This window comes from Ranitomeya variabilis, chromosome 6 (assembly GCF_051348905.1).
Source record: "Ranitomeya variabilis isolate aRanVar5 chromosome 6, aRanVar5.hap1, whole genome shotgun sequence".
In the NCBI taxonomy this organism is placed as follows: Eukaryota; Metazoa; Chordata; class Amphibia; order Anura; family Dendrobatidae; genus Ranitomeya; species Ranitomeya variabilis.
Genome location: NC_135237.1, coordinates 440,707,435 through 440,734,725, shown reverse-complemented (window position 1 = coordinate 440,734,725; position 27,291 = coordinate 440,707,435). Strand labels below are relative to the sequence as shown.

Genomic DNA, 27,291 nt, shown 5'->3' with positions numbered 1-27,291 from the left:
AAAAAATATTATTCCCATAAATACATTTCTTTATCTAAAAAAAACAAACAAAAACAATAAAAGTACACATATTTAGTATCGCCGCGTCCGTAACGACCCAACCTATAAAACTGGCCCACTAGTTAACCCCTTCAGTAAACACCGTAAGAAAAAAAAAAAAAAAACGAGGCAAAAAACAACGCTTTATTACCATACCGCCGAACAAAAAGTGGAATAACACGCGATCAAAAAGACGGATATAAATAACCATGTTACCGCTGAAAACGTCATCTTGTCCCGCAAAAAACGAGCCGCCATGCAGCATCATCAGCAAAAAAATAAAAAAGTTATAGTCCTCAGAATAAAGCGATGCCAAAATAATTATTTTTTCTATAAAATAGTTTTTATCGTATAAAAGCGTCAAAACATAAAAAAATGATATAAATGAGGTATCGCTGTAATCGTACTGACCCGAAGAATAAAACTGCTTTATCAATTTTACCAAGCGCAGAACGGTATAAACGCCTCTCCCAAAAGAAATTCATGAATAGCTGGTTTTTGGTTATTCTGCCTCACAAAAATCGGAATAAAAAGTGATAAAAAATGGTCACGTGTCCGAAAATGTTACCAATAAAAACGTCAACTCGTCCCGCAAAAAACAAGACCTCACATGACTCTGTGGACCAAAATGTGGAAAAATTATAGGTCTCAAAATGTGGAGACACAAAAACTTTTTTGCTATAAAAAGCGTCTTTTAGTCTGGTTTCACACTTGCGTTTTTATCTGCATGCGTTTTTTAAAAAAACCGCATGTGTGAAAAAATGCATGTAAACGCGGTAAAACGCATGCGTTTTTATAGAAAAACACAAGAAAACAAGAAAAAAACAAAAAACCCTAACCCTACCCCTAACCCTACCCCTAACCTGAAATACGTGGCACTGAAATACGTGGCACTGAAATATACGTTTATATACGTATATACGTATATAAGTGCCACGATATTTCAGTGGCCACGTATATAAGTGCCACGTATTTAAGTGCCACGTATTTAAGTGCCACGTATTTAAGTGCCACGTATTTAAGTGCCACGTATTTAAGTGCCACGTATTTAAGTGCCACGTATTTCAGTGCCACGTATTTACGTGCCACGTATTTACGTGCCACGTATTTTTCAGTGCCTGAAATACGTGGCACTGAAATATACGTTTATATACGTATATACGTATATAAGTGCCACGATATTTCAGTGGCCACGTATATAAGTGCCACGTATTTAAGTGCCACGTATTTAAGTGCCACGTATTTAAGTGCCACGTATTTAAGTGCCACGTATTTAAGTGCCACGTATTTAAGTGCCACGTATTTTTCAGTGCCTGAAATACGTGGCACTGAAATACGTGGCACTGAAATACGTGGCACTGAAATACGTGGCACTGAAATACGTGGCACTGAAATACGTGGCACTTAAATACGTGGCACTTAAATACGTGGCACTTAAATACGTGGCACTTAAATACGTGGCACTTAAATACGTGGCACTTATATACGTGGCACTTATATACGTGGCACTTATGACTGTCAGAAAATGTTCAGTAAACGGTTAGGGGTAGGGTTTCAGGTAGAATTGGGGAGTTTCCACTGTTCAGGCACATCAGGGGCTCTCCAAACGCGACATGGCGTCCAATCTCAATTCCAGCCAATTCTGCGTTGAAAAAGTAAAACAGTGCTCCTTCCCTTCCGAGCTCTCCCGTGCGTCCAAAAAGGGGTTTACCCCAACATATGGGGTATCAGCGTACTAGGGACAAATTGAACAACAACTTCTGGGGTCCAAGTTCTCTTGTTATCCTTGGGAAAATAAAAATTTGGGGGGCTAAAAATCATTTTTGTGGGAAAAAAAATATGTTTTATTTTCACGGCTCTGCGTTGTAAACTGTAGTGAAACACTTGGGGGTTCAAAGTTCTCACAACACATCTAGATAAGTTCCTTGGGAGGTCTAGTTTCCAATATGGGGTCACTTGTGGGGGGTTTGTACTGTTTGGGTACATCAGGGGCTCTGCAAATGCAACGTGACGCCTGCAGACCAATCCATTTAAGTCTGCATTCCAAATGGCGCTCCTTCCCTTCCGAGCTCTGTCATGCGCCCAAACAGTGGTTCCCCCCCACATAGGGGGTATCAGCGTACTCAGGACAAATTGGACAACAACTTTTAGGGTCCAATTTATCCTGATACCCTTGTGAAAATACAAAACTGGGGGCTAAAAAATCATTTTTGTGAAAAAGAAAAATAATTTTTATTTTCACGGCTCTGCGTTATAAACTGTAGTGAAACACTTGGGGGTTCAAAGTTCTCACAACACATCTAGATAAGTTCCTTGGGAGGTCTAGTTTCCAATATGGGGTCACTTGTGGGGGGTTTGTACTGTTTGGGTACATCAGGGGCTCTGCAAATGCAACGTGACGCCTGCAGACCAATCCATTTAAGTCTGAATTCCAAATGGCGCTCCTTCCCTTCCGAGCTCTGTCATGCGCCCAAACAGTGGTTCCCCCCCACATAGGGGGTATCAGCGTACTCAGGACAAATTGGACAACAACTTTTAGGGTCCAATTTATCCTGATACCCTTGTGAAAATACAAAACTGGGGGCTAAATTTCATTTTTGTGAAAAAAAAAAAAAAAATTATTTTCACGGCTCTGCGTTATAAACTGTAGTGAAACACTTGGGGGTTCAAAGTTCTCACAACACATCTAGATAAGTTCCTTGGGGGGTCTAGTTTCCAATATGGGGTCACTTGTGGGGGGTTTGTACTGTTTGGGTACATCAGGGGCTCTGCAAATGCAACGTGACGCCTGCAGACCAATCCATTTAAGTCTGCATTCCAAATGGCGCTCCTTCCCTTCCGAGCTCTGTCATGCGCCCAAACAGTGGTCCCTCCCCACAAATGGGGTATCAGCGTACTCCAGACAAATTGGACAACAACTTTTGGGGTCCAATTTATCCTGATACCCTTGTGAAAATACAAAACTGGGGGCTAAAAAATCATTTTTGTGAAAAAAAAAATAATTTTTATTTTCACGGCTCTGCGTTATAAACTGTAGTGAAACACTTGGGGGTTCAAAGCTCTCAAAACACATCTAGATAAGTTCCTTAGGGGGTCTACTTTCCAAAATGGTGTCACTTGTGGGGGGGTTTAATGTTTAGGCACATCAGGGGCTCTCCAAACGCAACATGGCATCCCATCTTAATTCCAGTCAATTTTGCATTGAAAAGTAAAATAGCGCTTCTTCCCTTCTGAGCTCTGCTATGCGCCCAAACAATGGTTTACACCCACATATGGGGTATCGTCGTACTCAGGACAAATTGCACAACAACTTTTGTGGTCTAATTTCTTCTCTTACCCTTGGGGAAATAAAAAAATGGGGGTGAAAAGATCATTTTTGTGAAAAAATATGATTTTTTATTTTTACGGCTCTGCATTATAAACTTCTGTGAAGCACTTGTTGGGTCAAAGTGCTCAACACACATCTAGATAAGTTCCTTAAGGGGTCTACTTTCCAAAATGGTGTCACTCGTGGGGGGTTTCAATGTTTAGGCACATTAGGGCTCTCCAAACGCAACATGGCGTCCCATCTCAATTCCAGTCAATTTTGCATTGAAAAGTCAAATGGCGCTCCTTCCCTTCTGAGCTCTGCCCTGCGCCCAAACAATGGTTTACACCCACATATGGGGTATCAGTGTACTCAGGACAAATTGCACAACAATTTTTGGGGTCCAATTTCTTCTCTTACCCTTGGGAAAATAAAAAATTGGGGGTGAAAAGATCATTTTTGTGAAAAAATATGATTTTTTATTTTTACGGCTCTGCATTATAAACTTCTGTAAAGCACTTGTTGGGTCAAAGTGCTCACCACACATCTAGATAAGTTCCTTAGGGGGTCTACTTTCCAAAATGGTGTCACTTGTTAGGGGTTTCAATGTTTAGGCACATCAAGGGCTCTCTAAATGCAACATGGCGTCCCATCTCAATTCCAGTCAATTTTGCATTGAAAAGTCAAATGGCGCTCCTTCCCTTCCGAGCTCTGCCCTGCGCCCAAACAATGGTTTACACCCACATATGGGGTATCAGCGTACTCAGGACAAATTGCACAACAATTTTTGGGGTCCAATTTCTTCTCTCACCCTTGGGGAAAATAAAAAATTGGGGGTGAAAAGATAATTTTTGTGAAAAAATATGATTTTTTATTTTTACGGCTCTGCATTATAAACTTCTGTAAAGCACTTGTTGGGTCAAAGTGCTCACCACACATCTAGATAAGTTCCTTAGGGGGTCTACTTTCCAAAATGGTGTCACTTGTTAGGGGTTTCAATGTTTAGGCACATCAAGGGCTCTCTAAATGCAACATGGCGTCCCATCTCAATTCCAGTCAATTTTGCATTGAAAAGTCAAATGGCGCTCCTTCCCTTCCGAGCTCTGCCCTGCGCCCAAACAATGGTTTACACCCACATATGGGGTATCAGCGTACTCAGGACAAATTGCACAACAATTTTTGGGGTCCAATTTCTTCTCTCACCCTTGGGAAAATAAAAAATTGGGGGTGAAAAGATAATTTTTGTGAAAAAATATGATTTTTTATTTTTACGGCTCTGCATTATAAACTTCTGTAAAGCACTTGTTGGGTCAAAGTGCTCACCACACATCTAGATAAGTTCCTTAGGGGGTCTACTTTCCAAAATGGTGTCACTTGTGGGGGGTTTCAATGTTTAGGCACATCAGGGGCTCTCCAAATGCAACATGGCGTCCCATCTCAATTCCAGTCAATTTTGCATTGAAAAGTCAAATGGCGCTCCTTTGCTTCCAAGCTCTGCCATGCGCCCAAACTGTGGTTTACCCCCACATATGGGGTATCAGCGTACTCAGGACAAATTGTACAACAACTTTTGGGGTCTATTTTCTCCTGTTACCCTTGGTAAAATAAAACAAATTGGAGCTGAAATAAATTTTGTGTGAAAAAAAGTTAAATGTTCATTTTTATTTAAACATTCCAAAAATTCCTGTGAAACACCTGAAGGGTTAATAAACTTCTTGAAAGTGGTTTTGAGTACCTTGAGGGGTGCAGTTTTTAGAATGGTGTCACACTTGGGTATTTTCTATCATATAGACCCGTCAAAATGACTTCAAATGAGATGTGGTCCCTAAAAAAAAATGGTGTTGTAAAAATGAGAAATTGCTGGTCAACTTTTAACCCTTATAACTCCGTCACCAAAAAAAATTTTGGTTCCAAAATTGTGCTGATGTAAAGTAGACATGTGGGAAATGTTATTTATTAAGTATTTTGTGTGACATATGTCTGTGATTTAAGGGCATAAAAATTCAAAGTTGGAAAATTGCGAAATTTTCAAAATTTTCGCCAAATATTCGTTTTTTTCACAAATAAACGCAAGTTATATCGAAGAAATTTTACCACTAACATGAAGTACAATATGTCACGAGAAAACAATGTCAGAATCGCCAAGATCCGTTGAAGCGTTCCAGAGTTATAACCTCATAAAGGGACAGTGGTCAGAATTGTAAAAATTGGCCCGGTCATTAACGTGCAAACCACCCTCGGGGCTTAAGGGGTTAATGATAAAAACACATGATTTTCGGTACTACATTTTGTATATTTTTAATCAAGGAATAACAAAGATTACAAAGTCTATGTACAGCAAGTCAAATATACTTACAGAATTAACCCCTTAACGACCGCCGATACGCCTTTTAACGGCGGCCGCTAAGGGTACTTAATCCACAGCGCCGTTAATTAACGGCGCTGTGGAAAAAGTGAATAGCGCCCCCCAGAGTCGGATTTTCTCTGGGGTCTCGGTTGCCGAGGGTAGCCGAGACCCCAGAGAACATGATTCGGGGGGTTTTTACCGACCCCCGAGTTGCGATCGCCGGTAATTAACCGTTTACCGGCGGTCGCAACAAAAAAAAACAAAACGCGATTTGCCGTTTAATTTCTCTGTCCTCCGATGTGATCGCACCCGGATGTTCTTTGGGGTCTCGGCTGCCGGGGGTAGCCGAGACCCCCAAAGAACATGATCGGGGTCGGTTTGCACCGACCCCTGCTTTGCGATCGCCGGTAATTAACAGTTTAATTACACATCAGAGGACAGAGAAATAGGGGGATTCGGGGACCCTATCATACTCACCCGGGGTCCCTGGGTCCTCTTCTGTCTTCTCCTGCCAGCCGGCTTTTTCATCATGGCGGGCGCATGCGCAGTGCGCCCGCCATCTGCTGCCATCTGCCGGCCGGCAGGAGAAGACAAGTTGGGGCTAAAATTAGGGTTAGGGTTAGGGTTAGAGTTAGGGTTAGAGTTAGGGTTAGAGTTAGGGTTAGGGTTAGGGTTAGAGTTAGGGTTAGGGTTAGAGTTAGGGTTAGAGTTAGGGTTAGGGTTAGGGTTAGAGTTAGGGTTAGAGTTAGGGTTAGGGTTGGGGCTAAATTTAGGGTTAGGGTTAGGGCTAGGGTTAGAGTTAGGCTACTTTCACACTAGCGTTTTTTGGCTTCCGTCGCAATGCGTCGTTGGAGAAAAAACGCATCCTGCAAAAGTGCTTGCAGGATGCGTTTTTTCTCCATTGGCTTGCATTAGCGACGCATTGCGACGGATTGCCACATGTCGCATCCGTCGTGCGACGGATGCGTCGTGCTTCGGCGGACCGTCGACACAAAAAAAACTACATGTAACTTTTTTGTGCGACGTGTCCGCCATTTCCGACCGCGCATGCGTGGCCGGAACTCCGCCCCCGCCTCCCCGCACCTCACAATGGGGCAGCGGATGCGTTGAAAAAACAGCATCCGCTGCACCCGTTGTGCGGCGCTTACAACGCTAGCGTCGGTACGTCGGCCCGACACACTGCGATGGGCCGAGTACGACGCTAGTGTGAAAGTAGCCTTAGGCTTCTTTCACACTTGCGTCGGTACGGGGCAGTCGCAATGCGTCGGCCCGATGTACCGACGCACGTTGTGAAAATTGTGCACAACGTGGGCAGCGGATGCAGTTTTTCAACGCATCCGCTGCCCAGTCTATGTCCTGGGGAGGAGGGGGCAGTGTTACGGCCACGCATCCGCGGAAATGGCGGACGCGACGTACAAAAAAAAGGTTACATTGAACTTTTTTTGTGACGACGGGGGCTAAAGTTATGGTTAGGGTTGGGGCTAAAGTTAGGGTTGGGGCTAAAGTTAGGGTTAGAGTTGGGATTAGGGTTAGCGTTTGGATTAGGGTTGGGATTAGTGTTACGTTTGGGATTAGGGTTGGGATTAGGGTTAGGGTTGGGATTAGGGTTAGGGGTGTGTTGGATTTAGGGTTTTGATTAGGGTTATGGTTAGGGTTGAGATTAGGGCTGTTTTGGGGTTAGGGTTGTGATTATCGTTAGGGTTGTGATTAGGATTATGGATCGGGTTGAGATTAGGGTTAGGGCTGTGTTGGGGTTAGGGTTGGAGTTAGAATTGGGGGGTTTCCACTGTTTAGGTACATCAGGGGGTCTCCAAACACGACAGACAATTTTGCGCTAAAAAAGTCAAATGGTACTCCCTCCCTTCTGAGCTCTGCCGTGCGCCCAAACAGTGGTTTACCCCCACATATGGGGCATCAGCGTACTCGGGATAAATTGGACAACAACTTTTGGGGTCCAATTTCTCCTGTTACCCTTGTGAAAATAAAAACTTGGGGGCTAAAAATCTTTTTTGTTGGAAAAAAATATATTTTTTTATTTTCACTACTCTGCATTATAAATTTCTGTGAAGCACTTGAGCTTTCAAAGTTCTCACCACATATCTAGATAAGTTCCTTAGGGGGTCTAGTTTCCAAAATTTGGTCACTTGTGGGGGTTTCTACTGTTTAGGTACATTAGGGGTCTGCAAACGCAACATAACGCCCGCAGACAATTCTATCAAAGTCTGCATTCCAAAATGGCGCTCCTTCCCTTCCGAGCTCTGCCGTGCGCCCAAACAGTGGTTTACCCCCACATATGGGGTACCAGCATACTCAGGACAAATTGGACAACAACTTTTGGGGTCCAATTTCTCTTGTTACCCTTGTGAAAATAAAAATTTGGGGGCTAAAAAAATCTTTTTTGTGGGAAAAAAAATATTTTTTATTTTCACTACTCTGCATTATAAACTTCTGTGAAGCACTTGGGCATTCAAAGTTCTCACCACATATCTAGATAAGTTCCTTGGGGGGTCTATTTTCCAAAATGGGGTCACTTGTTGGGGGTTTCTACTGTTTAGGTACATTAGGGGTCTGCAAACGCAACATAACGCCCGCAGACAATTCTATCAAAGTCTGCATTCCAAAATGGCACTCCTTCCCTTCCGAGCTCTGCCGTGCGCCCAAACAGTGGTTTACCCCCACATATGGGGTACCAGCATACTCAGGACAAATTGGACAACAACTTTTGGGGTCCAATTTCTCTTGTTACCCTTGTGAAAATAAAAATTTGGGGGCTAAAAAAATCTTTTTTGTGGGAAAAAAAATATTTTTTATTTTCACTACTCTGCATTATAAACTTCTGTGAAGCACTTGGGCATTCAAAGTTCTCACCACATATCTAGATAAGTTCCTTGGGGGGTCTATTTTCCAAAATGGGGTCACTTGTTGGGGGTTTCTACTGTTTAGGTACATTAGGGGTCTGCAAACGCAACATAACGCCCGCAGACAATTCTATCAAAGTCTGCATTCCAAAATGGCACTCCTTCCCTTCCGAGCTCTGCCGTGTGCCCAAACAGTGGTTTACCCCCACATATGGGGTACCAGCATACTCAGGACAAATTGGACAACAACTTTTGGGGTCCAATTTCTCTTATTACCCTTGTGAAAATAAAAACTTGGGGGCTAAAAAATCTTTATTGTTAAAAAATATATATTTTTTATTTTCACGACTCTGCATTATAAACTTCTGTGATGCACTTGGGCATTCAAAGTTCTCACTACACATCTAGATAAGTTCCATGGGGGGTCTAGTTTCCAAAATGGGGTCACTTTTGGGGGGTTTCTGCTGTTTAGGCACATCAGGGGCTCTCCAAACGCGACATGGCGTCCGATCTCAATTCCAGTCAATTTTGCATTGAAAAGTCAAATGGCGCTCCTTTGCTTCCGAGCTCAGCCATGCGCCCAAACAGTGGTTTACCCCACATATAGGGTGTCGGCGTACTCAAGACAAATTGTACAACAGCTTCTGGGGTCCATTTTCTCCTGTTACCCTTGGTAAAATAAAAATTTGGAGGCAAAAAGATCATTTTTGTAGAAAAAATTCGATTTTTTTTATTTTCACGGCTCTACGTTATAAACTTCTGTGAAGCTCCTGGGGGTTTAAAGTGCTCACCACACATCTAGATAAGTTCCTTAAGGGGTCTAGTTTCCAAAATGGTGTCATATGTGGGGGGTCTCTACTGTTTAGGCACATCAGCGGCTCTCCAAACGTGACATGGCGTCCGATCTCAATTCCAGCCAATTCTACATTGAAAAAGTAAAACGACACTCCTTCTCTTCCAAGCTCTTCGGTGCGCCCAAACAGTGGTTTACCCCCATATATGGGGTATCGACGTACTCAGGAGAAATTGCACAACAACTTTTGTGGTCTAATTTCTCCTGTTACCCTTGTGAAAATAAAAATTTGGGGGCAAAAAGATCATTTTTGTAGAAAAAATGAGATTTTTTATTTTCACGGCTCTACGTTATAAACTTCTGTGAAGCACTTGGGGGTTCAAAGTGCTCACCACACATCTAGATAAGTTCCTTAAGGGGTCTAGTTTCCAAAATGGTATCACTTGTGGGGGGTTTCCACTGTTTAGGCACATCAGGGACTCTCCAAACGCGACATGGCATCCGATCTCAATTCCAGCCAATTCTGCATTGAAAAAGTCAAACGGTGCTCCTTCAATTCCAAGCTCTGCGGTGCGCCCAAACAGTGGTTTACCTCCACATATGGGGTATCGACGTACTCAGGAGAAATTGCACAACAACTTTTGTGGTCTAATTTCTCCTGTTACCCTTGTGAAAATAAGAATTTGTGGGCGAAAAAATCATTTTTGTGAAAACAAATGCGATTTTTTATTTTCACGGCTCTACGTTATAAACTTCTGTGAAGCACTTGGGGGTTCAAAGTGCTCACCACACATCTAGATAAGTTCCTTGGGGGGTCTAGTTTCCAAAATGGTGTCACTTGTGGGCGGTTTCCACTGTTTAGGCACATTAGGGGCTCTCCAAACGCGACATGGCGTCCGATCTCAATTCCAGCCAATTCTGCATTGAAACAGTCAAACGGTGCTCCTTCACTTCCAAGCTCTGCGGTGCGCCCAAACAGTGGTTTACCTCCACATATGGGGTATCGGTGTACTCAGGAAAAATTGCACAACAAAATTTGTGGTTAAATTTCTGTTTTTACACTTGTGAAAATTAAAAAAAATGGTTCTGAAGTAAAATGTTTGCAAAAAAAAGTAAAATGTTCATTTTTTTCTTCCACATTGTTTTAGTTCCTGTGAAGTACGTAAAGGGTTAATAAACTTCTTGAATGTGGTTTTGAGCAGCTTGAGGGGTGCAGTTTTTAGAATGGTGTCACACTTGGTTATTTTCTATCATATAGACCCCTCAAAATCACTTCAAAGGTGATGTGGTCCCTAAAAAAAACATGGTGTTGTAAAAATGAGAAATTGCTGGTCAACTTTTAACCCTTATAACTGCCTAACAAAAAAAAAAATTGTTTCCAAAATTGTGCTGATGTAAAGTAGACATGTGAGAAATGTTATTTATTAACTATTTTTTGTGACATATCTCTCTGATTTAAGGGCATAAAAATACAAAGTTTGAAAATTGCAAAATTTTAAAAATTTTCGCCATATTTCCATTTTTTTCATAAATAATCGCAAGTAATATCAAAGAAATGTTACCACTAACTTGAAGTACAACATGTCACGAAAAAACAATCTCAGAATCAGCGGGATCCGATAAAGCGTTCCAGAGTTATAACCTCATAAAGTGACACTGGTCAGAATTGTAAAAATTGGCTCGGTCATTAAGTACCAAATTGGCTCTGTCACTAAGGGGTTAAACTACAAAATGTAAAAACACATATATATGGCACACAATGAATGACAAATGGCAGTTATTTGAACTTTCTTTTCTTGGCTGATCTGTGATGTACAGCTTCTGGGTTGTCTCTCATTAAGCTCCAGCAATAGTCAGCCATCATATGTGAGTCCCACCGGCCTTGATACCGTTCTTCCATTGTTTTAATGTCCTGATGAAAACGCCCCTCTTGTTCCTCGCTCACATCCCCAAGGTTCTCTGGAAAGAAGTCCAAATGGCTGTGTAAATAGTGAATCTTGATACTCATTCTACATCCACGATTTTGCAGACTCATTAGTAGCTCTTCCACAATCTCTTCATAGTTGTCTGCTTTCTTATTCCCTAGAAAATTCTGCACCACATTACAAAATGCATTCCAAGCTCTTTCTTCTGTCTCATTCATTGATGTGATAAAATTTGGGTCTCTCAGAAGTGTTCTTATTTGAGGTCCATCAAATATTCCAGCCTTTTTCTTCTCTTCACTAAGACCAGGAAACGTGGAACATATGTAGTTAAAGCATTCTCCACTGTGATTGAGAGCTTTGACGAACTACTTCATCAATCCAAGTTGTATGTGTAAGGGAGGAAAGACAATGTTCTTCCTATCCACTAGAGGATCATGGATGACATTCTTATCGCCAGATGCCAAACTCTGTCGCTGAGGCCATTTAGTTTTCACCCAATGCTCTGCTGTAGCTCTACTGCCCCAGTAGCACAGAAAACAAGGGTGTTTTGTGTACCCTCCTTGCAGACCCAAAAGAAAGTTAACTATTTTCAAATCACAAATTAACCACCCAAATTAAACTAAATTTACCTTAGTGAACCGTATAAACCGGCACTTTTTATACACTACTTATATTTATCATGGAATTCATGAAAATAGGCTATATACCTATAGCGCAAAAACGTGATGTGATAGAGAAATTATAAGATCAGATTTGAATTCAGTACCCATGCCAGAATTTGTTTTTGTAGACTAGTGATTAGTTCTGACATAGACCTCCTGTATTATTTTGTTATTACTGCAGACATAAACCTCCTGTATTATTATTATTATTATTTTTATTATTACTGCAGACATAGACCTCCTGTATTATTATTAATGTAAACATAGACCTCCTGTATTACTATTACTGTATAAATATCCTGTAGTTCATTATCTACAATTTCTGGGAGAATATTTAGAAAATACATTTATTCCACTTCCACCAGCGCTTTTTGATAGTTATGATTAGGCTGTGTTTGGTGATCTCCAGATAAGAGATAATTTTCCAAAATTATTTTTTTTTAATTGATGAACATTTAGGATACGTTTTAATGTGGCTGATCTAGGCGATCATATTTTGCTGTTGATTTTCAACTGCGGAAAATCAAGCTGGGAAAGAAAATCACATCACAATTTTGCAGTTTTTGTTGCACAGATGCTGCCACTTGCCACAGATTTCTCCCCTCCTATTAGATGCAGTGATAAAATTTGAAAGAAAAATCTGCAGTATTAATTGTATGCCTCATTAAGAAAAATGATATATATGTGTGTGTATCTATCTATATATACTGAACAAAGCCTCATTATGAAAAAAGATATGTGTGTATATATCTATACCTCTCTCCCTCTCTATCTATATACTAGATGGTGGCCCGATTCTAACACATCGGGTATTCTAGAATATGTATGTATGTATGCATATAGCAACCACATAGTATATAGCACAGGCCACGTAGTATATAGGAGCCATGTAGTATATAGCAGACAAACAGGCCTGTGCTATATACTACACTATGTTCCAAATTATTATGCAAATGACATTTTTCTCTGATTTTCCTAAATGGTCGGTGCAAATGACAGTCAGTCTAATAAAAGTCATCACCCGTTAGAGTATACATAAAATATTATTGAAGAAACCTCCCAATGATAACAGTATAATCTCCAAAATGAATAAAAACTTAAAATGCACTGTTCTAAATTATTAGGCACAGTAGTATTTCTAAACATTTGATATGTTTTAAAGAACTGAAAATGCTCATTTGTGGAATTTGCAGCATTAGGAGGTCACATTCACTGAACAAAAAAGCTATTTAACTCCAAAACATCCTAACAGGCCAAGTTACATGATAACATAGGACCCTTCTTTGATATCACCTTCACAATTCTTGCATCCATTGAACATGTGAGTTTTTGGAGAGTTTCTGCTTGTATTTCTTTGCATGAAGTCAGAATAGCCTCCCAGAGCTGCTGTTTTGATGTGAACTGCCTCCCACCCTCATAGATCTTTTGCTTGATGATACTCCAAATGTTCTCTATAGGGTTGAGGTCAGGGGAAGATGGTGGCCACACCATGAGTTTATCTCCTTTTATGCCCATAGCAGCCAATGACTCAGCGGTATTCTTTGCAGCATGAGATGGTGCATTGTCAGCATGAAGATGATTTTGCTCCTGAAGGCACATTTCTTCTTTTTATACCATGGAGGAAAGTTGTCAGTCAGAAACTCTATATACTTTGCAGAGGTCATTTTCACACCTTCAGGAACCTTAAAGGGCCCTACCAGCTGTTTCTCCATGATTCCGGCCCAAAACATGACTCCTCCACCTCCTTGCTGAGGTCGCAGCCTTGTTGGGACATGGTGGCCATCCACCAACCATCCACTACTCCATCCATCTGGACCATCCAGGGTTGCTCAACACTTATCAGTAAACGAGAATGTTTGGAAATTAGTCTTCATGTATGTCTGGGCCCAATGCAACCATTTCTGCTTGTGAACACTGTTTAAGGGTGGCCAAATAGTAGGTTTAAGCACCACAGCAAGCCTTTGAAGGAGCCTACACCTTGAGGTTCAAGGGACTCCAGAGGCACCAACAGCTTCAAATATATGTTTGCTGCTTTGTAATGGCTTTTTAGCAGCTGCTCTCTTAATCCGATGAACTTGCCTGGCAGAAATCTTCCTCATTATGCCTTTATCAGCACAAACACATTTGTGCTCAGATACAGCCACAAATCTCTTAACAGTACGATGATCACGCTTAAGTTTTTGGGAAATTTCTAATGTTTTCATCCCTTCACCAAGTTATTGCACTATTTGATGCTTTTCAGCAGCAGAGAGATCCTTTTTCTTTCCCATGTTACTTGAAAACTGTGACCTGCTTAATAATGTGGAACATCATTTTTAAGTAGTTTTCATTTAGTTAGAATCACCTGGAAAACTAATTATCCCATGTGTGTAAGATTGATTTCAGTGATCCATTGAGCCCTGAGACACAATACCATCCACGAGTTTATTTGAAAAACAAAACATTTAAATCTTTATCACACTTAAATCCAATTTGCATAATAATTTGGAACACCGTGTATGTGGCTTCTATATACATACATACATACATACATATTGTAGAATACCCAATGCGTTAATACAGGCCACGCAATATATAACAGTGGCCACGCAGTATATAACACAGCCCAAACAGTATATAACACAGCCCACGTACTACATAACACAGCCCACACAATATATAGCAGCCACGCAGTATATAATACTGCCCACGTAATATATAATTAAGATAAAACCTCAAGGCAAAGAATACATAAGTACTGAATTCACTTAGTAGGATAATTAATAAAGATGTAATATATTTATATATATATATATATATATATATATATATATATATATATATATATATATATATATATATATATATATATATATATATATATATATATGTATGTATCCCGTAATGGACATGGTGATGGACAAATCAGAAAAATTATATGAAAAAAGAGAACACAAAAACCGAACTGATGCCCAAACAATAATTCAAATAATTTTATTTATAAAGGAATACACCAAATGGTAGGGGGAAAGAAACCAAAAAGAGGGCACAATACCAAGGAGACAAAGCAATACACAGTCCTGCTATAATAGGGTGATGATGTAATACAAATGAATAAATAAATATATATAACCCAATATATATATGGGTTATATATATTTATTTATTCATTTGTATTACATCATCACCCTATTATAGCAGGACTGTGTATTGCTTTGTCTCCTTGGTATTGTGCCCTCTTTTTGGTTTCTTTCCCCCTACCATTTGGTGTATTCTTTTATAAATAAAATTATTTGAATTATTGTTTGGGCATCAGTTCGGTTTTTTGTGTTCTCTTTTTTCCACGTAATATATAGCACAGCCCACGCAGTACAAAACACAGGCCACATAGTATCTAACACTAGGCAGCATCAATAGTAAAAAGTTGGGGACACACAGGGTTAATAGCAGCGATAACGGAGTGCGTTACCCGCGGCATAACGTGGTCCGTTACCGCTGGCATTAACCCTGTGTGAGTGGTGACTGGAGGGGAGTATGCGGGCGCCGGGCACTGACTGCAGGGGAGTAGGGAGGGACTAATCGGACTGTGCCCATCGCTGATTGGTCGCGGCAGCCATGACAGGCAGCTGGCGAGAAAAATCAGCAACGCGGGATTTCCGTTACGGAAGTTGAGGACAGAAAGACGGAAGTACCCCTTAGACAATTAGATATATGTGTATACAGTCATGGCCAAAAGTATTGACACCCCTGCAATTCTGTCAGATAATAGTCAGTTTCTTCCTGAAAATGATTGCAAACACAAATTCTTTGGTATTTCTTTCTTTCTTTAGGACAATTCTTTTCGTGTTTTTTCATTTAAGACTAAATGAAGATAATAATACCAAAGAATTTGTGATTGCAATCATTTTCAGGAAAAAACAGAGTATTATCTGACAGAATTGCAGGGGTGTCAATACTTTTGGCCATGACTGTATATATATATATATATATACTGATCCAAAAAATAAAGGGAACACTAAACACTAAAACCCCACATCCTAGATATCACTGAATGAATTATTCCAGTTGCAAATCTTTATTAATTACATAGTGGAATGTGTTGATGAGCTGCACTACCTGAGCCACTTGTGTGGGTTGTAGAGTCTGTCTCATGCTACCACGAGTGTGAAAGCACAACCAGCATTCAAAAGTGACCAAAACATCAGCCAGAAAGCATTGGTACTGAGATGTGGTCTCTGGTCCCCACCTGCAGAACCACTCCTTTTATTGAGTGTGTCTTGATAATTGCCAATAATTTCCATCTGTTGTCTATTCCATTTGCACAATAGCATGTGAAATTGATTGTCAAACAATGTTGCTTCCTAGGTGGACAGTTTCATTTCACAGAAGTTTGATTTACTTGGAGTTATATTCTGTTGTTTAAGTGCCCCCTTTATTTTTTTGAGCAGTGTATATTATTGAGAGAGTTTTTTCATAAATCACTAGTACACGTGAAAAAATAAATTTTGTAATATATACAGTAATATCAGAGAACTGCTTCTTTCTCCTTTAAACTGATAATTCTCAAAATTCCCAATTCACAGGTAAAATACATTGTCTTTTAGGAATACCAATTTTTCCATTAGGCTGGAGTCACACTAGAAATTTTAAAAAAGGTCCTATTTTGTTACTGCAAAGTCAGACGAGTGTAATGAGAGTGTCATCCTTTTTTCATGCAAGTTCAATCTGATTTTTAACTCACAGCATCTGATTTATATCCTAACGCAGTGCGATTCTTATGTGATTTTAACATAATCTTTTACATAGAGCAATTCTCTGTCATTTATACATAGATTTCAAAGGAAATAGTATTCAAAACACACATACATACATATATATACTGTGGATAGATAGCTGAAAAACCGGCAATTCAGCAGCCTCGTACAGTAAAATTACAGCTGGACCCGACAGGATAGAATAGATGAATTACATACAGTATATACTTATAGAATAGACAGATATATAGATGTCAGTGACAAATACAATTAGTGCAGTGTGTCTGCAGCTTACTGTACATGTATCTAGTTATTAAAAGACTATTTTTCTGAAAAAAATGGCGTGGGCTCCGCGTATGTTTTTTAACCAGCAGAGGGGAAGCTGACAGCTGGGACAGATGTTTGTAGCCTGGGAAAAGGGTAATACCCTAGGACCTTCCCAGGCTATTAATATCAGCTCACAGCTGTATCCTTCGCCTTTATTGGCTTTTAAAATGGGAACCCCCCCAAAAAAATGATGTAGGGCCCTCTTATAATTAATAACAAGCAACGGCAAGGCAGAAAGCTGCAGGATAATATTAATAGCCTAGGAAGGGGCCATAGATATTGGCTTCCCCCAACCAGGTTTAAAACATCAGCTTTCAGCTGCTCCAGAAGAGGCATATCTATAAAACGTGCCAATTCTGGCACTTAACCTCGCTCTTCCCACTTGCCCTGATGTGGTGGCAATTGGGGTAATAGTTGGGGGGGTTTATGTCACCTTTGTAATGTCAGGTGACATCAAGCCCAGAGGTTAGTAATGGAGAGACGTCTATAAGATGCCCCCATTACTAATCACATAGTCGTATTGTATAAAAACTCACACACCCAAATTAAAGTCTTTTAATTGAAAGAATGACACAGACTCCTTTAATCAATCTTAATTAAACCATACTTACAGCATCACTCATTCCAGTGAAGCCATTGTACCCTGCAAGAGAATTAAAATAACAAAACAATATTCCTCACCTGTCAGCTGAGATGATAATAATCCATTTGTCCCACAACGAGTCTATATCTGCTACATCTACATGGCAGGCTGCATGGTTGCATGATGCGACCGTACATCCTGAGAATCGGCAGAGACACTGAGCAGCGTCTGTTACCGCTGCTCAGTGTCTCACGGTGAAATACGAAGACCTGACTGACGTCACTGCGAGTGTGAGAAAGCTCTCGTGCTTGCGGTGCTGTCAGAAAGGTCCTGTGAGTTCACAGGCAATGAACTCACTTCAACTAACTGATGTCATTGCGAGTGCTGTGGGAAAATTTCTGAAATGATAATTAGAGGTGAGCAAATGTTTGGATTCGGTCACCGAGTCTGAATTTGCCATGTTCGTGCCATATTGGCACCCTATTTTTGCTGAATTTATGTTTGATGATCGTTTCCAAACATATTCTTTAATTTCTTTTGCCATTGACTCCAATGACGTTCGGCGAATATTGCAAAAACAATATTCACCGCCGATCATAATCGGAAACTAATTTGGAAAAATATGAATGGTGTGTCATTCAAAAGTGCAACTTGTCTCACAAAAAACTAAGCCCTCATGTGGCTTTGTAGTTGCGGATATACACTTAATCTTGTACTGTATGTTATAATTCATGACTGAATATATTTCAGGGACACCGCCGGACAGGAGAGGTTCCACACCCTGAGCGTCAGCTACTTCCGTGGTGCTCATGGATTCCTTCTGGTTTACGACATCACAAATTCAATCTCATTTGAAAACACATCTTCATGGATGAAAGACATTAAAATGGTAAGAATGAAGTGTAAATATGGAATTTCCCATAAAAGTCCTACAAAATGGAAAGTAGTTTTCTGATGTTTCTTTTACATTTACAAGGCTTTGAGAGTTATAGGGGGTTGCCTCTTGATCATTCTTTAGTAACACATCGTTCCTCTGCCTCACTGCTTCATGCTTGCCAGGGGATAGAGAGTTCCTGAGTATTAAAAGTTCAGACTGGCGGCGAGGTCCCAGTCGTGCAGGCTCAGATGCTTCTAGCAAAGACGGCTTTGCGTCTGTAAGATCACAGGAGCACAGGGAGACTGAAGATGGCCAAGAGTTTGCAAGTGTGTGCTCTTTGCCTAGTAAACCTGCCACCTCTGATAGACTGCTGAAGTGGCCAGTAACCTAGGCAATGAGCAGAACATAGTAGAATTTAAAATGCCTCCTTTCTTGATGATGATGAGGATTTTTAATAAGCACTTTGCCATTTTAACAAGATGAAATAACCATTTAAGCAAGAATACTACAAAATACAGTGGGTAAGGAAAGTATTCAGACCCCTTTAAATTTTTCACTCTTTGTTTCATTGCAGCCATTTGGTAAATTCAAAAAAAGTTCATTTTTTTCTCATTAATGTATAGCCTGCACCCCATTTTGACTGAAAAAAAAAAAATGTAGAAATTTTTGTAAATGTAATGAAAAAGAAAAACTGAATATATCACATGGTCATAAGTATTCAGACCCTTTGCTCAGACACTCATATTTAAGTCACATGCTGTCCATTTCCTTGTGATCCTCCTTGAGATGGTTCTACTCCTTCATTGGAGGCCGGCTGTGTTTAATTAAACTGACAGGACTTGATTTAGGCACACACCTGTCTATATAAGACCTCACAGCTCACAGTGTATGTCAGACCAAATGAGAATCATGAGATCAAAGGAACTGGCCAAGGAGCTCAGAGACAGAATTGTGGCAAGGCACAGATCTGGCCAAGGTTACAACAAACTTTCTGCAGTACTCAAGGTTCCTAAGAGCACAGTGGCCTCCATAATCCTTAAATGGAAGAAGTTTGGGACCACCAGAAGTCTTCCTAGACCTGGCCGTCCAGCCAAACTGAACAATCGTGGGAGAAGGGTCTTGGTGAGAGAGGTAAAGAAGAACCTCAAGATCACTGTGGTTGAGCTCCACAGATCCAGTAGGGAGATGGGAGAAAGTTACACAAAGTCAACTATCACTGCAGCCCTCCGCCAGTTGGGCCTTTATGGCAGAGTGGCCCGACAGAAGCCTCTCCTCAGTGCAAGACAATGAAAGCCAGCATAGAGTTTGCTAAAAAACACATGGACTCCCAGACTATGAGAAATAAGATTCTCTGGTCTGATGATACGAAGATAGACCTTTTTGGTGATAATTCTAAGTGGTATGTGTGGAGAAAAACAGGCAATGCTCATCACCTGCCCAATACAATCCCAACAGTGAAACATGGTGGTGGCAGCATCATGCTATGGGGTGTTTTTCAGCTGCAGGGACAGGACGACTGATTGTCATTGAAGGAAACATGAATGCGGCCAAGTACAGAGATATACTGAATGAAAACCTCTTCCAGAGTGCTCTGGACCTTAGACTTGCCCAAAGGTTCACCTTTCAACAAGGCAATGACCCTAAGCACACATCTAAAATAACAAAGGAGTGGCTTCAGAACAACTCTGACCATTCTTGACTGGCCCAGCCAGAGGCCTGACCTAATCCCAATTGAGCATCTCTGGAGAGACCTGAAAATGGCTGTCCACCAACGTTCACCATCCAACCTGATGGAAATGGAGAGGATCTGCAAGGAAGAATGGCAGAGGATCCCCAAATACAGGTGTAAAAAACTTGTTGCATCATTCCCAAGAAGACTCATGGCTGTACTGGCTCAAAAGGGTGCTTCTACGCAATACTGAGCAAAGGGTCTGAATACTTATGACCATGTGATATTTCAGTTTTTCATTTTTAACCCCTTTCTGACCTCGGACGGGATAGTATGTCCGAGGTCAGATACCCTGCTTTGATGCAGGGCTCCGGTGGTGAGCCCGCATCAAAGCTGGGACATGTCAGCTGTTTTGAACAGCTGACATGTGCCCGCAATAGCGGCGGGTGAAATCGCGATTCACTCGCCGCTAAACTAGTTAAATGCCGCTGTCAAACGCTGGCGGCCGGAAATGAGCGCATCGCTGAAGAAGAGCGGCTTCTGAACAACGCATGCGCCGTTAAGGATCCAGGACGCCGACGCTGTTATCAGCTGTTAGGATGATCTAATTTATTCCACATAAAAGGAGCTCGGTTTAGTCACAACACGATTCACTCGCCGCTAAACTAGTTAAATGCCGCTGTCAAACGCTGGCGGCCGGAAATGAGCGCATCGCTGACCCCCGTCAGCGATGCTACTGCAGAGTAAGCATAGAGGTCCTTGAGACCTCTATGGTTACTGATCCCCGGTAGCTGTGAGCGCCACCCTGTGGTCGGCGCTCATAGCACACCTGCATTTGTGCTGCATAGCAGCGATCTGATGATCACTGCTGTGTAGCAGAGGCGATCGCGTTGTGCCAGCTTCTAGCCTCCCATGGAGGCTATCGAAGCATGGCAAAAGTTTAAATAAAAAAAGTAAAAAAAAAATGTGAAAAAAAAAAAAATAAATAAGTTTAAATCACCCCCCTTTCGCCCCATTCAAAATAAATCAATAAATAAAAAAAATCAAACCTACACATATTTGGTATCGCCGCGTTCAGAATCGCCCGATCTATCAACAAAAAAAAAAGCATTCGAATTACGTTTTTTTGGTCGCCGCGAGATTGCATTAAAATGCAATAACGGGCGATCAAAAGAACGTATCTGCACTGAAATGGTATAATTAAAAACGCCAGCTTGGCACGCAAAAAATAAGCCCTCACCCGACCCCAGATCACGAAAAATGGAGACGCTACGGGTATCGGAAAATGGCGCAATTTTTTTTTTTTTTTTAGCAAAGTTTGGAATTTTTTTTCACCACTTATGTAAAAAATAACCTAGTCATGTTAGGTGTTTATGAACTCATACTGACCTGGAGAATCATAATGGCAGGTCAGTTTTAGCATTTAGTGAATCTAGCAAAAAAGCAAACAAAAAACAAGTGTGGGATTGCACTTTTGTGGCAATTTCATCGCACTTGGAATTTTTTTCCCATTTTCTAGTACACGACATGCTAAAGCCAATGATATCGTTCAAAAGTAAAACTTGTTTCACAAAAAATAAGCCCACACATGGCCATATTGACGGAAAAATAAAAAAGTTATGGCTCTGGGAAGGAGGGGAGCGAAAAACGAACACGAAAAAACGGAAAATCCCACGGTCATGAAGCGCTTAATAAATTTGCAAAATTTCTACATTTCTGTTTTTTTTTCAGTCAAGGTGCAGAGTGTACATTAACCCCTTAATCCCATATGACGTACTATACCGTCGAGGTGGGGTGGGCCTTAATTCCCGGTGACGGTATAGTACGTCATACGCGATCGGCCGCGCTCACGGGGGGAGCGCGGCCGATCGCGGCCGGGTGTCGGCTGCATATCGCAGCTGACATCCGGCACTATGTGCCAGGAGCGGTCACGGACCGCCCCCGGCACATTAACCCCCGGCACACCGCGATCAAACATGATCGCGGTGTACCGGCGGTACAGGGAAGCATCGCGCAGGGAGGGGGCTCCCTGCGGGCTTCCCTGAGACGATCGGTACAAGGTGATGTACTCACCTCGTACCGAACGTCTTCTCCCTGCAGGCCCCGGATCCAAAATGGCCGAGGGGCTGTATCCGGGTCCTGCAGGGAGCACTTCCGGGTCGGAGCAGGCTACAGATGAAAGCTGCAGCCTGCTCCGATGAAAGTATGATCGCAGATCTGATAGAGTGCTGTGCACACTATCAGATCTGCGATCTGTGAAGTCCCCCCCTGGGACAAAGTAAAAAAGTAAAAAAAAAAATTTCCACATGTGTAAAAAAAAAAAATAATAATTCCTAAATAAATAATAATAAAAAAATATATATTATTCCCATAAATACATTTCTTTATCTAAAAAAACAAACAAAAACAATAAAAGTACACATATTTAGTATCGCCGCGTCCGTAACGACCCAACCTATAAAACTGGCCCACTAGTTAACCCCTTCAGTAAACACCGTAAGAAAAAAAAAAAAAACGAGGCAAAAAACAACGCTTTATTACCATACCGCCGAACAAAAAGTGGAATAACACGCGATCAAAAAGACGGATATAAATAACCATGTTACCGCTGAAAACGTCATCTTGTCCCGCAAAAAACGAGCCACCATACAGCATCATCAGCAAAAAAATAAAAAAGTTATAGTCCTCAGAATAAAGCGATGCCAAAATAATTATTTTTTCTATAAAATAGTTTTTATCGTATAAAAGCGTCAAAACATAAAAAAATGATATAAATGAGGTATCGCTGTAATCGTACTGACCCGACGAATAAAACTGCTTTATCAATTTTACCAAGCGCAGAACGGTATAAACGCCTCTCCCAAAAGAAATTCATGAATAGCTGGTTTTTGGTTATTCTGCCTCACAAAAATCGGAATAAAAAGTGATAAAAAATGGTCACGTGTCCGAAAATGTTACCAATAAAAACGTCAACTCGTCCCGCAAAAAACAAGACCTCACATGACTCTGTGGACCAAAATGTGGAAAAATTATAGGTCTCAAAATGTGGAGACGCAAAAACTTTTTTGCTATAAAAAGCGTCTTTTAGTCTGGTTTCACACTTGCGTTTTTATCTGCATGCGTTTTTTTAAAAAACCGCATGTGTGAAAAAATGCATGTAAACGCGGTAAAACGCATGCGTTTTTATAGAAAAACACAAGAAAACAAGAAAAAAACAAAAAACCCTAACCCTACCCCTAACCCTACCCCTAACCTGAAATACGTGGCACTGAAATACGTGGCACTGAAATATACGTTTATATACGTATATACGTATATAAGTGCCACGATATTTCAGTGGCCACGTATATAAGTGCCACGTATTTAAGTGCCACGTATTTAAGTGCCACGTATTTAAGTGCCACGTATTTAAGTGCCACGTATTTAAGTGCCACGTATTTAAGTGCCACGTATTTAAGTGCCACGTATTTCAGTGCCACGTATTTACGTGCCACGTATTTACGTGCCACGTATTTTTCAGTGCCTGAAATACGTGGCACTGAAATACGTGGCACTGAAATACGTGGCACTGAAATATCGTGGCACTGAAATATCGTGGCACTGAAGTATTTACGTGCCACGTATTTTTCAGTGCCTGAAATACGTGGCACTGAAATACGTGGCACTGAAATACGTGGCACTGAAATATTGTGGCACTGAAATATCGTGGCACTTAAATACGTGGCAGTTAATTACGTGGCACTTAAATACGTGGCACTTATATACGTGGTACTTATATACGTGGCACTTATATACGTGGCACTTATATACGTGGCACTTACATACGTGGCACTTATGACTGTCAGAAAATGTTCAGTAAACGGTTAGGGGTAGGGTTTCAGGTAGAATTGGGGAGTTTCCACTGTTCAGGCACATCAGGGGCTCTCCAAACGCGACATGGCGTCCAATCTCAATTCCAGCCAATTCTGCGTTGAAAAAGTAAAACAGTGCTCCTTCCCTTCCGAGCTCTCCCGTGCGTCCAAAAAGGGGTTTACCCCAACATATGGGGTATCAGCGTACTAGGGACAAATTGAACAACAACTTCTGGGGTCCAAGTTCTCTTGTTATCCTTGGGAAAATAAAAATTTGGGGGGCTAAAAATCATTTTTGTGGGAAAAAAAATATGTTTTATTTTCACGGCTCTGCGTTGTAAACTGTAGTGAAACACTTGGGGGTTCAAAGTTCTCACAACACATCTAGATAAGTTCCTTGGGAGGTCTAGTTTCCAATATGGGGTCACTTGTGGGGGGTTTGTACTATTTGGGTACATCAGGGGCTCTGCAAATGCAACGTGACGCCTGCAGACCAATCCATTTAAGTCTGCATTCCAAATGGCGCTCCTTCCCTTCCGAGCTCTGTCATGCGCCCAAACAGTGGTTCCCCCCCACATAGGGGGTATCAGCGTACTCAGGACAAATTGGACAACAACTTTTAGGGTCCAATTTATCCTGATACCCTTGTGAAAATACAAAACTGGGGGCTAAATTTCATTTTTGTGAAAAAAAAAAAAAAATTATTTTCACGGCTCTGCGTTATAAACTGTAGTAACACTTGGGGGTTCAAAGTTCTCACAACACATCTAGATAAGTTCCTTGGGGGGTCTAGTTTCCAATATGGGGTCACTTGTGGGGGGTTTGTACTGTTTGGGTACATCAGGGGCTCTGCAAATGCAACGTGACGCCTGCAGACCAATCCATTTAAGTCTGCATTCCAAATGGCGCTCCTTCCCTTCCGAGCTCTGTCATGCGCCCAAACAGTGGTCCCTCCCCACAAATGGGGTATCAGCGTACTCCAGACAAATTGGACAACAACTTTTGGGGTCCAATTTATCCTGATACCCTTGTGAAAATACAAAACTGGGGGCTAAAAAATCATTTTTGTGAAAAAAAAAAATAATTTTTATTTTCACGGCTCTGCGTTATAAACTGTAGTGAAACACTTGGGGGTTCAAAGCTCTCAAAACACATCTAGATAAGTTCCTTAGGGGGTCTACTTTCCAAAATGGTGTCACTTGTGGGGGGGTTTAATGTTTAGGCACATCAGGGGCTCTCCAAACGCAACATGGCATCCCATCTTAATTCCAGTCAATTTTGCATTGAAAAGTAAAATAGCGCTTCTTCCCTTCTGAGCTCTGCTATGCGCCCAAACAATGGTTTACACCCACATATGGGGTATCGTCGTACTCAGGACAAATTGCACAACAACTTTTGTGGTCTAATTTCTTCTCTTACCCTTGGGGAAATAAAAAAATGGGGGTGAAAAGATCATTTTTGTGAAAAAATATGATTTTTTATTTTTACGGCTCTGCATTATAAACTTCTGTGAAGCACTTGTTGGGTCAAAGTGCTCAACACACATCTAGATAAGTTCCTTAAGGGGTCTACTTTCCAAAATGGTGTCACTCGTGGGGGGTTTCAATGTTTAGGCACATTAGGGGCTCTCCAAACGCAACATGGCGTCCCATCTCAATTCCAGTCAATTTTGCATTGAAAAGTCAAATGGCGCTCCTTCCCTTCTGAGCTCTGCCCTGCGCCCAAACAATGGTTTACACCCACATATGGGGTATCAGTGTACTCAGGACAAATTGCACAACAATTTTTGGGGTCCAATTTCTTCTCTTACCCTTGGGAAAATAAAAAATTGGGGGTGAAAAGATCATTTTTGTGAAAAAATATGATTTTTTATTTTTACGGCTCTGCATTATAAACTTCTGTAAAGCACTTGTTGGGTCAAAGTGCTCACCACACATCTAGATAAGTTCCTTAGGGGGTCTACTTTCCAAAATGGTGTCACTTGTGGGGGGTTTCAATGTTTAGGCACATCAGGGGCTCTCCAAATGCAACATGGCGTCCCATCTCAATTCCAGTCAATTTTGCATTGAAAAGTCAAATGGCGCTCCTTTGCTTCCAAGCTCTGCCATGCGCCCAAACTGTGGTTTACCCCCACATATGGGGTATCAGCGTACTCAGGACAAATTGTACAACAACTTTTGGGGTCTATTTTCTCCTGTTACCCTTGGTAAAATAAAACAAATTGGAGCTGAAATAAATTTTGTGTGAAAAAAAGTTAAATGTTCATTTTTATTTAAACATTCCAAAAATTCCTGTGAAACACCTGAAGGGTTAATAAACTTCTTGAAAGTGGTTTTGAGTACCTTGAGGGGTGCAGTTTTTAGAATGGTGTCACACTTGGGTATTTTCTATCATATAGACCCCTCAAAATGACTTCAAATGAGATGTGGTCCCTAAAAAAAAAATGGTGTTGTAAAAATGAGAAATTGCTGGTCAATTTTTAACCCTTATAACTCCGTCACAAAAAAAAATTTTGGTTCCAAAATTGTGCTGATGTAAAGTAGACATGTGGGAAATGTTATTTATTAAGTATTTTGTGTGACATATGTCTGTGATTTAAGGGCATAAAAATTCAAAGTTGGAAAATTGCGAAATTTTCAAAATTTTCGCCAAATATTCGTTTTTTTCACAAATAAACGCAAGTTATATCGAAGAAATTTTACCACTAACATGAAGTACAATATGTCACGAGAAAACAATGTCAGAATCGCCAAGATCCGTTGAAGCGTTCCAGAGTTATAACCTCATAAAGGGACAGTGGTCAGAATTGTAAAAATTGGCCCGGTCATTAACGTGCAAACCACCCTCGGGGCTTAAGGGGTTAATGAGAAAAAAAATGAACTTTTTGAATTTACCAAATATCTGCAATGAAATCAAGAGACAAATTTAAAGGGGTCTGAATACTTTCCGTACCCACTGTATATTGGCCCATTCAGCGCATATTACCAGATTACATGGGTCATACACTGTGTGTACAATTATTAGGTAGGTTAGTATTTTGACCATATCATCATTTTATGCACATTCGCCAACTCAAAACTGTATAAACTTGAACACTTAGTAGTTTAATTAGATCAGGTGATGTGTATTTGTGTAATGAGGAGGGTGAGGCCGAAAGATACAACACCATTTATCAAGGTGTGCAGAATTATTAGGCAGCGTGTTTTCTTCAGTCAAAATGGACCAAAAAGGACATTTAACTGACTCTAAAAAGTCAAAAATTGTTACAAGTCTTACAGAGGATGCAGCACTCTTGAAAATGCTAAGATATTGGGGCATGA

At 40.9% G+C, this 27,291-nt stretch overlaps 1 protein-coding gene across 1 annotated transcript in view; it reads left to right on the top strand.

The window, feature by feature from the left end:
- Nucleotides 1–27,291, top strand: part of LOC143781221 (ras-related protein Rab-10-like) — a 105,717-nt gene that overhangs the window by 60,211 nt on the left and 18,215 nt on the right. Inside the window, exon 3 of the mRNA XM_077267708.1 lies at nucleotides 18,325–18,463. Coding sequence (XP_077123823.1) covers nucleotides 18,325–18,463 — 139 coding nt within the window. The remainder of the gene's footprint in view (nucleotides 1–18,324; nucleotides 18,464–27,291) is intronic.